The 10,887-nt window shown below is 46.6% G+C and overlaps 2 protein-coding genes across 3 annotated transcripts; both read left to right on the top strand.

Annotated features, from left to right (window-relative positions):
* On the top strand, positions 1,010-2,402 carry LOC8081244 (histone H1). Its single transcript, XM_002466239.2, has 2 exons — positions 1,010-1,280; positions 1,397-2,402. The coding sequence occupies exons 1-2, from the start codon at positions 1,116-1,118 to the stop codon at positions 2,075-2,077; spliced, it is 846 nt and encodes a 281-aa protein (XP_002466284.1). The 5' UTR covers positions 1,010-1,115; the 3' UTR covers positions 2,078-2,402.
* LOC8081243 (protein WVD2-like 1) lies at positions 5,792-10,776 on the top strand. 2 transcript variants are annotated; one of them, XM_002466238.2, is made up of 7 exons: positions 5,792-6,081; positions 7,283-7,718; positions 8,080-8,165; positions 8,614-8,707; positions 8,831-8,902; positions 9,774-9,884; positions 10,282-10,776. In XM_002466238.2, the coding sequence occupies exons 1-7, from the start codon at positions 5,999-6,001 to the stop codon at positions 10,504-10,506; spliced, it is 1,107 nt and encodes a 368-aa protein (XP_002466283.1). In that variant the 5' UTR covers positions 5,792-5,998; the 3' UTR covers positions 10,507-10,776. The 2 variants fall into 2 exon arrangements, with proteins under 2 accessions (XP_002466283.1, XP_021305019.1); XM_021449344.1 differs by lacking the exon at positions 5,792-6,081 and adding an exon at positions 6,302-6,354.

Below are 10,887 nucleotides of genomic sequence, written 5' to 3'. Positions count from 1 at the left end.
TCAGGCACGACTGGGTACCACGGCCCTGCCTACTTTGACCTCTTCCAGGACGGATTCCTCCGTGACCTCCATAACAAAATCTGTCCAAACTCACCCACATCGCGAAAATCAGATTCAAACAGAATTCATGCCTCGAGCAATTCGAAAGATTTCACGAACGAACGAAACTGGGCTCACGATTGCAACGAGGTAGCTTGTGACATCAGTCATGCTTTCTTCCCTCAAGGGCAGCAGCAAGCTTGGATCACTCTCGAGCGATCAGCTCCGGATCGGGACGTGGCAACACAAATGCAGCTGCGGGAACAGCTTCCCCATGGACGGGCGCGCCGGAGGGCGGCGGAGCTCCGGCGAGCCGGCCGGCCACCGCGCCGTCGTTGGGTACAAAGGTGGCGGAAGGTCACACACCGCCCAGGATGACTGCTCCGGGGTGTGTCAGTTGCGTCGCGTTCCGTTCGTCCGTAGCCCGTCGAAACGACGTCGGTTCGGCGAGATCCGGAGCTCCCTGGATTCCTCTGCTAGCCTGCTACACGGCCGTGCCGGCCGGAGGCATTGTTCGCCGGCGCACCCCGTGTCGCCGGCCGGAAATCCCGTCCAAACTCACACAAAGGCCCCGTCCGGACCAGTTCGGATTCTCGAGCCGATATCTCTCTGTATACTCCACGGAATCCATTGATTTTACACTTGTTTGAAAGCTATGCTCCGTTACTACGTGTCTGTAAAGTTTGAGGCGGATCGGTTGATCAGGGGAAGAGATATTGGATCGCAAATCGGGAGGAGAAGCACACTCTGAGCCGAGTTCGTGAGCCTGGCGGCCGGCTGCGGGGCAGGAATCCGCGGCACCGCGGGGGGTGGTGTGACGACCGTTGGATGTGACTGGATCGAACGGATAAGGTTCAATGTGGGGCGCTGATGGGGGCGATCCGAGGCGAGACGGTATGGGCCAATCAGCGCGCGGCGTTGGGCTCTCCTCGTCTTCGTGTCGTCGCCACTATTTAAGCACCGCTTCCTCCGCCCCGACCTCCTCACCCACCACCGCAGAGCTCTCCTCTTCTCTCTCGTCGGCACACCCGAGCTCGCGCTCTCCTTCCTCGTCCGAGGTCCAAGTCACTGCATTGATGGCGACCGACGTGGCTGAGACTCCCGCGCCGTTGGCGGAGGCGGCCCCCGAGGCACCCGCGGAGGCTCCGGCGGCGCCCGCCGCCGAGGCGAAGCCGGCCAAGGCTAAGAAGGCCGCCGCGCCCAGGAAGAAGACCAACCCGACCCACCCGCCGTACGCCGAGGTAATTGCAGCCCTCCACTGCTTGAACCCTTTGTTTGCCGTGTTGGCTGGCTTCCTCCCGTGTTGCCTTTTGCGTCGCGTCTGGATCTGACGGAATTGTGGATGGTTGGTGCGCAGATGATCTCGGAGGCGATCACGTCGCTCAAGGAGAGGACGGGGTCCAGCCAGTACGCGATCGCCAAGTTCGTGGAGGACAAGCACAAGGACAAGCTCCCTCCCAACTTCCGCAAGCTCCTGCTCGTGCAGCTCAAGAAGCTCGTCGCCGCCGGCAAGCTCACCAAGGTCAAGAACTCGTACAAGCTGCCTGCCGCACGCGCCCCGGCCGCCACCAAGCCCAAGCCCAAGCCGAAGGCCGCGCCCAAGAAGCCCAAGACTGGCGCAAAGAAGCCCAAGGCCGCCGCCAAGCCCAAGGCGAAGGCACCTGCCAAGGCCAAGCCCGCCGCAAAGCCTAAGGCCCCTGCAAAGGCGAAGCCAGCTGCCAAGCCGAAAGCCGCAGCCGCCAAGCCGAAGGCTGCAGCTAAGCCCAAGGCAGCCGCTAAGCCGAAGGCCAAGCCAGCTGCCGCGAAGCCGAAGCCGAAGCCGAAGGCAGTCGCCGCCAAGCCGAAGCCTGCTGCCAAGAAGGCCGGCCGCCCCGCCAAGGCCGCCAAGACGTCGGCTAAGGACACGCCTGGGAAGAAGGCGCCGGCGGCCAAGAAGCCCGCGGCTGCCGCGAAGAAGTCGGCTGCCAAGAAGGCCGCTCCGGCGAAGAAGTCCGCTGCCCCGGCGAGGAAGGTGCCTGCCCGGAAGGCGAAGAAGTAGAGCGGCGGTCGGGCGCCGGAGGAATCTAGGGTTTCGTTCTCGTTTGGTGCTAGATGTATTACTCTTTTTTGCTCTTCCCTTAGTCGAGGTGGTGTCTGTGGTACTTAGCCTGTAAATTGGATATCGGAGGCGGGGGTACACTAGGTCATTCGTGTACCCATGGTGAAAGGCGAAAGCGGCGGCGAAAGGAGTCTGTTATTATTACTAGAGGGTGTATTTCTGTAGCTGATGATGATGGTGGAGTTGCTGTCCTCATGGAGAGTTGTTAAAGGTTATGTGGTGATAAAAGTTAATGTTGAGAATTACCTACCTTTTTGCTGATTTACTTTTATGTGTGGTGTTGTTTTTGGCTGGGATCTGATTTTTTCTGAATTCCAGATTTGAAATAGAGTTGTTCGTTGTGCATTTCGTGACCAACTTGCAAAGCATCCTTCTATACATATACGGTTTTTGCATGTTGCTTTCGTTCTACGTCTGGCACTAGTCCTGCCTACGGGGCTTGATGAGCTGTATAGTAATGATCTTATTATTAAACGATTTGTCGTGATTTTCGTATCGTTTCGGATAAGCTATATATGGTTTGATGGGCTGAGCGGGTGTGGGCTTGAACAGTTGGAAACCCGTGCAGGCCGCGCGTTGCATGTGCTGACGGCCCGCGCAAAAGCCAGGTCTGGTGGCGTGGCCAAGCCGCCATCAGCCGACACATAGATAGACGCCACTGGTTTTGAGCCGGGAGAGCGCTTTGATTTGGAGCGGAAAGAGGAAAGATACGCAGCGAGGAGTAACTGCCCTAACCCTAGGCGCATCTTTTTTGCTGTGAAATTTCCCTCTTTTGACCCAGTTTGTTCGGTCATGTTGCATCTTCTTGGGGTTTGCTGCAGCGAGAACGAGTTCTCCTTTCCGTGCATAGTCGCATCGTTCTCAGTGCTGTACCTGTGTAGCTGTAGTGCTGCTGATACTCCTATCTCCGTTTCCGCGCGCCTGATAGCGGTCGAGAGTGTACAGTGGGCGACATATAGCTGCGGTCGAGTATAGCTTGTTGATTGTCCCGGTCTCCGGTGCATTCGAGGCGTGCGGTGGAATCTGGTCCTATTTTTGTCGCGGTCTCCGCCGGTGCATTGCACAGGAAGCACGACCTCGTCGTGCTAGCGGAAAGCTGTCCGTGATGGTCTCTATAGGCTAGACCACACCATCGGACTGGTGAACGTGGCGCTGGTGAGCGTGGATCTGAACGGGGCCGCGCGGGAACCCCGATCGAGCACCTCATCATCGGAAACGAAACCGACGGGTTTCTGTGTGTTCTCTGCAGGATGGCCGCCCATAGCCCGACGGTCTGTTTTCTCCGCTTAAGAATTGCCAGCCCACCACCAGTTGCTCGCTTGCCATTTCGGCCGGCCCAACCCAACGTGAGACCTAGCGACCGGGGCAACTCGCTGTAACACAACTTCAAACTCTCTCTCTCTCTCTCTCTCTCTCTCTCTCTCTCTCTAAAATAACAGCACTTCAAGCTAGTTTAACTAGATTTATTCCTAAAAAGAATTTTGTAAAAGTGAACTATTTCATTTTTAATAAAAACAAACGAGACCAAGGTCACCATGTTTACGAGCCGTACGTGCTGCTGCTGGCAATGCATATTCCATGCAGAAACCGCACTCCCTTCTCCCTGCTGTATTATCATTTGTACCACAAGCAGTGATGTCACGTCAGTGTTTGATCACTTGTATTCTTTTTTGACACAGTGATTGATCACTTCTAGAGTCCGCATCATCAGCCGAGTGATCAGCGGCACTCTTCAAATCGCCTCCGTATCAAAAAGACTTATAACATACTCTATTTCAAACTGAATCAAACTACCTCAACTTAACTATATTTATATGAATAAGAAACTACCAGAGTGCTCTTATAGTTTTGGACAAAGTCAATTTTCTTAAATTTGAATTCTACGAATTTATAGAAAAATAATACCCCTATGTTCTAAATTATAAGGTTCTTTTACTTTTTTTTGGGTTCATCAAATTTGTTATGTATTTTGAAATAATGTAAGTCTAGATACATAGAACATTCAATGCCTAAAAAAATCAAAACGACTTATAATTTAGAATGAATGGAGTATCAATATTTATGTCTTGAAAAAAGATTTGCTACTAAAAACATATCTCATATTAATCCATTCATATTTATCTAGTACCATAAATGTTAATTATTTGGTATCATAAATGATACTTATATGGAATCATAAATGTTAGTATCTTTTTTGTAGATTTGGTAAAACTTGAAATTGTTTAACTTTTCGAAAAACAATGAGCACAATTTTCTTTTGGGACGAATCACGAATGGAGCAAGTATCATTACATCCACAATAAGATTATTTTCAAAGTATATATGTATTTGATGTCATAAACATTGATAATATTATTTGTAAATTTGATTAAACTTAACAATAGTTTTTTAGGATAAAGTAAAATTTTTTTATGGAGGTACTAGCTAGCCCTATTTTATGGAAACGGTTGAGCACCTGCCCACGAAATGAGAAAAACGGCAACACAAGAAATAGCCTTTTGTGGTAGCTCAAGCTTCACCATCAAGCTCCTTTGTGCAGTATAGCTAAAGTTAGCACTAGATTGTACCACAAGATAGTATGAATGGGAAACAAGAGTATAAACTTTGCTTTGGTGTAAAGAGTTGCCTTTTTGTAATAATCCAGGCAGATAAGCCGTCATCAAAGGTTAATCGTCACTCCTCACCTGTATTGGTATGCGATAAAGCATGATACGAGAGCTTTCCTTCTATCTGACCCGATCGATCTGTAGAGCATGATGTAAAAGCCTGGAAGCATATACAAATACAAGCAACGTCTTCACGGTACAATGTCATCTCCATAGTATATAAATAAGCAACGGTCTGGAACAAAAGGTAAAATGTTAACATCCAGATTTTTAGAGTTACTACTAGTACGTCCCTGTCGACTGAACATTTCTTGACGTTCTGACTTGTGAAAGAGGCTTCGTGCTGAAACATCTCCAGTCTCCACTCCTCGAGAACGAATTTGGCAAAAAAAAAAAAAAATCTCGTTGCAATCGCATCGGACCCTCCGACCACATCCTGTGGTGTGCTGTGCGTCTACCGAACACGTCGGTGGGCCAAACCGGACATGACCGCCTAATAAAAATACTTGGAGCCGCACGTCCGGAACCGCTGCGGCGAGGCTTACGGTTGACCGGCCTAACTGTCAGGTACAAGCATCCGATGTTGGTCACGGTACAGTAGCAAACGGGGACCCGGATCGGCCATTGTTGAAGCGGTGACCGACCGACCGGTCGCCGACTCGCCGTCCTCCTCGCCGTCGTCTTCCTTCCCTCCCTCCCCAGCTTCTACGGGTCCCGGATCTTCTGCGGCACTGCGGGGGCAGGGGGCTCCAGCTGACTGTGCGCTGTGCTGAGCTTGCAAGACGACGTGATCACCTGCTCTGCCTCTGCCAGCACAGTGAAAACGAGTAGTACTTTACTGTTACCGTTACCGCATCACATTTTGAACCACCTACCTACCCAACCCAGGTACCCTCGACTGCCACTTACACGTGGGCCCGAGCGGCGAGCACGGCACACTCCTCGGCCCTCCCACTGCGCTCCGTCCGCCTACTGGAATGAAGCGGCCGACCCCTCGTGCACGGGGGATCCACATACAGAGGCACCACCCCAGCCCACCCCCACCCCACCCCACCACCCCACCAAAAAAAAAAAAACGCATTCCGCAGTCCGCACACGCGCGGCTGGAGGGCTGCGGCTGCGTGGCGGAGGCGACGGCCGACGGCGTTGCGGACGCCGTGGGTGGGTGTAGAGGCCGAGAGGGAGACGCGGGGAAGCTAGCTGCTAGCGTAGCCGGGCGCGGCGGGCGTGGGGGCTCGCGCTGCGCTGTCGCTCCATGTCGGCCAACGGCGAGAGCGGCGGGGATCCGGCGGCGGCGCGCCGCCGGTGGGATCTCACCAACAAGGGGCCCGAGAGCACGTAATGCCACTGCCGTCACCTGCATTCCCTTCGTCCCCGTTTGTTTCGCTGTGTGGGTGTGTGTGCGTGGGTGTAGGACTGGAGCAATGTCGCTGTCGGAGTTCATCGTCTAAGCTTGTTGGTAGATCTGGTGGAGGTCTCCGTGATTCACAAGGTTTTTAGTTTTTTTTCGGGGAAATTTTTTACTTGGTTTGTGCTGGCGAGTTAGGGTTTGGTTGCTCTAGGAGATAGATTGATGAGCTTGGAGATTTGGAGCTTGCGGAGAGACAGAAGGTCGAGTGTTGCTCTATAAATTGTCTCTGTCTTAGTTCATGTTGCATTGCGTCCCTCACCGATGTCGGTGCTTGTGCTTATCTTAGTACAAGATTACCACTGACAGTATTTCCACAAGCATTGTGCTCTTCAACTTCAAGAGGCCCAGTGGGGCCTCTGCAACATTTTTCAATTTATGTGAATGTGTCGAACTGCTGGGAATCATCAAGCACGAAATTTGGAATTGAGCCGCTGCTTCTTCCTTTTGAAGAGGCAAATTTGGGCTCTCTATGCCTCAACTTGTTCAATATGCTGAAATTATTACGTGGTGCTTCAAAGTTTTGTTATGGATGTGATTCTGAACTTTTCGCATATGAAATGTTTCACATGCATTCCTTAGGCATCTCATTTGATGTTCTAAAATTTCAGGTATTTAATATATTGTATCTGTAGCTTCCTGTTAGGATTGCCTGAGTTTGCTTATGTTTTTCCTTTTTTACATATCCAATGGTTGTTTAGCCTTGAATTTCACTGAAAAATGTCTTGAGCATAGTAATTATTTTTTACTTTTTCTAAGGCTATTCTCTTCAAATGTGTTCAGTTTGGATAAAAAAATAGTTTTGTTTCCGGGTATAACTTTGTAGTCACATATGTCAAATGTGTACTGTATCACTGCTGGCATGGTTATAGTTGAATATATGTGTGTAGGTAATCGTCTGCCAGAATTTGCTAAAAGAACCAGGTCCTTAAGTTTTCCTGAGAATTGCAGAAATTCGAATGTAGGGAGCATGGTATTTGTGAATGATATTTTATAATTTGTTCTTTTTGTCCATGATGGTTGCTCAAGCCATGTACTGTATTTCCATTCTTCTCTTCTACTTGAATTTCTCTAGGCCTCCAGCTGCAGAGATACATGCTTACTTATCCTTTATTAATTTCTTTTATGCAGTCCAATGTTGAAAGAGGCTGTGGAAATGTCTACAGATGAAGAATCAGATGGTGTTGTTATATGCCATCTGAATGGTAACACCGATGGATGCGACGAAACCATTAGTGGTAGTCGTGATGATGATAGCCCAGAAGGCCAGGAAACTAATTCCATTAAGGACCCTGATGTACAAGGTGACACACAGGAAGACAAGTGTGTAAATCAAGATTCACTGAAGTTGATTGATCAAGAGAAGTCTGCTCCCCCCAAGTCCCCAGCAAAGTCTGCGACTGCCAGTTCTGGATCGGAGAGGCCTAAACGTGTTGTTCCCCAACCATTCTCTCTTTCTACGCAAAGAAGGTCATCGGGAGTAAATGGTGGTGTGACCAATCCATCGGCAAATAAGGATAAATCTGGTGATAAAAGTAGCATATCTCCAGCAAGCATGACAAAGAAGGTATGGTCATTGCCTTCTGCACATTTCTCATTAAATTTTGGCGCTGTCTATATCATTACCTCTTGTTTTGATTCTGTTATTTCTTATTATCCAGCAAGTGTTTTTTTGGGGCTAATTCTTACTAGCTAGATCATAGGTATTCTATATTATGCATTGAAGCTACCTTATCATGGACTTTTTCCATGTTTAAGTTTTCTACCACACAGGACCATCTAAAAAATTGTTGCACAAACTGAACCCCTGTCATCTCTATTTAGTTGGGAACATGGCTAATTTCTTCTCTAGTCTGAAAATATTCTGCGGTATACTTTTGTGAAATAGGAGGCTATACTAACAGAATTACTCTGGCTATTTATTTCAGAGTACGCCGGTGGCACCTAAGAAGACTTTGCAGCCTGAGCAGGCATTTCACCCTGTGGAAGAGGACTCTTGTTCTGTGACTTCCTCGTATCCTTTTTCTGTGTGCTAAGATTTGTTGAGCATCTCATCCCTTTTTTATGCTGTTTCATAGCTATGCACCTAATATTTAACTTCTGGCATTTCACCTTCGGATGTTTCACGCCTACTTACATAAGGATGGAATCATAGATTTGAATATTCATGTTTATAGCTGACCATAAAATCACATACTGGTTTTTCTTAATTAAGCACCAAATTCTTCGATGTTCCACAGTAAATAATGATGAACATTCATGCTCATACACTTATCTTCTGTGAACATGAAAGCATTGTCTAAACGGTGCTTTTATGTATCCACTGAACTTACAATATTTTGTTATGCCCAATATTTTTTAAGATGATGCCTGTTTTCATAGTTAAATGTTTAAATTCAGAAACACATGAATTTTACAAGCCTTCTGAGTTGCATGTGCCCCTTTTCCTGAGCTGTGTAAAGAACTACAACATCAACAAGAGCTGGCAGAACTAAGACAACTGTTCCCGTTGCCCCTTCATTTGTGTGTGCTAACCGTGCTGACAAGAGGAAGGAGGTGTGTATATAGTTTCTTGCATTATTTCCAGATGATTGCTTAATTCATACTGATTGTTAACAACTAGCAAGCACTTTTTATTCCAAAAGGGGTCTGGTAGTGACAGTGTTGTTAATTATCCAGTTCTACACAAAATTAGAGGAGAAACATAAAGCTTTGGAAGCAGAGAAGGACGAGGCTGAGGCCAGGAAAAAGGTAAGAACTTACTTCTGAATTCTGATCTCTCTCTTGCAATCGAAAATAAGAGCATAAAGTTTTGTATATTATTCTTTTGATTGATATAGTAATTATTGCTTCAATAATAAGAGTAATAAGGGCAGTATTCAAATTGAGTTGTTTCTGGGTACACACAAGAGAGCTTTATGCTACCTGTTCTTTATAAATTTATGGAAGATTCAAGATTATTGCTCAACACACAGTACTTCATTCTGTTTTACTTACGCACCAGTCTTATTTCTTCCTTTCCCTTGTTCTTTTTCCAGTTCCCCTTTATATGTAACTGTTGAGGTTTCAAATGCCTTTCAATCTTTCCTACAAGCAATTGGAATATGGGATCTATTAAATTTAACATATTTTATCTATATAGTTTCATCACATGTACACCGGTTATATAATATTCCTGCCTGCTATTGTAATCATTTTCTGTCTTTCGATCTGAAATGTCAATAAGTTTTTCAAATGAAATCCAAGTTGTACACAAGCAATATTCGCATGCAGTAGACAGAACAGAAATTCAAGACTTGGTTGTTGTGATTATCTAATCAATGATGTGTTCATTTAGGTGATGTGTTCATTTAGGTATGATTGGTTGAATGACATCTACTATCATATGCATCTAGATCTAGTTAATGTTGGGCTAAGTTTGGTATTGTTATTTGATGCCATTGACCATCATGTGCTGTTTCATTCAAACTGTACAGTAGTCTGATTGACTGTGTCCATCTGTGCTTTTCCTTAAGTAAGTGTTTGTGCTAGTTTTATTTTCTACTCCTGTCTATATGGAAAGCACTATATACTGTCTTTTATCTATCATTAACTAATCTTGTAATGTTCACTATTTGGGTAGGAAGAGCAAGACGTTGCTTTAAAACAACTAAGGAAGTCATTGGTGATTAAAGCAAAACCCATGCCAAGCTTCTATCAAGAAGGGCCCCCACCAAAGGCTGAACTTAAGAAGGTAATTCCAGTTTCATGTTTCTAATCCTCAATAAAAAGCGTAGCTGTGATTCTGTGGCTTTTATCAATTTTGCATGTGATAAATCATGGTTATTGTTGAGGGTATAGTAATTCCAAGAATGGAATGCGCACACCATTCTAAAATGAATGAGAGATTTTGTGCCCCCTTTTTTGATTAACACGTGGTGCCACTAATACCACGCTGATTGTCGAATAATGTCTTGGGTATAATTAGTTTGAGCCTTGAGCAAATAGTATTTGAGAACATTTTTGTCGACAAAATCACAAAAATAGAATTGCATGATTGTTGCTTGCGGCATGAATAAATTGTGCGAAGTATTAGTAATCTTTTTACCGTTCTGATAATGAATTTAATTTTTGCCTTCTATTCTGTCAAGGTGCCTACTACTCGTGCCAAATCACCAAAATTTACAAGTTCAAGGAGAAAGAGCTGCAGTGATACAACACAAACACCTGAGGGGAAAAATACCAATTCAACATCTACCCGGTCACATCGTCACAGCATTGGGACTTCTAAAGACGCTAACAGAGTACAATGCTCGCCGAAGAGTGGTGTGGCGACCAAAACTAGATCCGTCAAGCCTGAGCTGAAGGCCCTCTGAAGAGCATGGAGCAGCCAAGCGCTGCGATTGTCTTTGTACAAACCGAATTGCCTAACTCTTAGCCGTTTCCATTTCCATGCATTTTTTTCTTTTATTCTATACCCAACATCTCCACCAAAAGAAGGCTGTAGGGCCAATCACGTTGTTCGCGCTGCTGAACCTTATCCATTTTCTTACATTCGTCTTGTACTCGTAAGAACTCTGTTGCTGGACCATGTGATGTAAATTACTTGAAGATCCTTGTAGGGAGTTCGCCTGGCGTTTTGGTCCTGTGAAGCCCTCGAGGCCTTAACTGACTGTGAGCTGAAAAAGATATCGGAATGACACTGTTCCGTTTGATGCATCCCCAGGTTTGGAAGCCCTGTCGAGGGTTGTGGTGGT

The sequence above is a fragment of the Sorghum bicolor genome, chromosome 1 (assembly GCF_000003195.3).
Source record: "Sorghum bicolor cultivar BTx623 chromosome 1, Sorghum_bicolor_NCBIv3, whole genome shotgun sequence".
NCBI classification, from domain to species: Eukaryota; Viridiplantae; Streptophyta; class Magnoliopsida; order Poales; family Poaceae; genus Sorghum; species Sorghum bicolor.
Note: the sequence above shows the minus strand (reverse complement) of the source record. Positions and strands in the feature narration are given on the sequence as shown.

What these genes read in the sequence shown, in the direction of transcription:
- LOC8081244 (XM_002466239.2), top strand. Translation starts at nt 1,116, where the DNA reads ATGGCGACCGACGTGGCTGAGACTCCCGCGCCGTTGGCGGAGGCGGCC. An exon ending in CCCACCCGCCGTACGCCGAG is followed by an intron (nt 1,281 to 1,396) that starts GTAATTGCAGCC and finishes GTTGGTGCGCAG; the next exon opens with ATGATCTCGGAGGCGATCAC.
- LOC8081243 (XM_002466238.2), top strand. Translation starts at nt 5,999, where the DNA reads ATGTCGGCCAACGGCGAGAGCGGCGGGGATCCGGCGGCGGCGCGCCGC. An exon ending in TCTTGTTCTGTGACTTCCTC is followed by an intron (nt 8,166 to 8,613) that starts GTATCCTTTTTC and finishes AGCTGTGTAAAG; the next exon opens with AACTACAACATCAACAAGAG. An exon ending in AGGCTGAGGCCAGGAAAAAG is followed by an intron (nt 8,903 to 9,773) that starts GTAAGAACTTAC and finishes CTATTTGGGTAG; the next exon opens with GAAGAGCAAGACGTTGCTTT.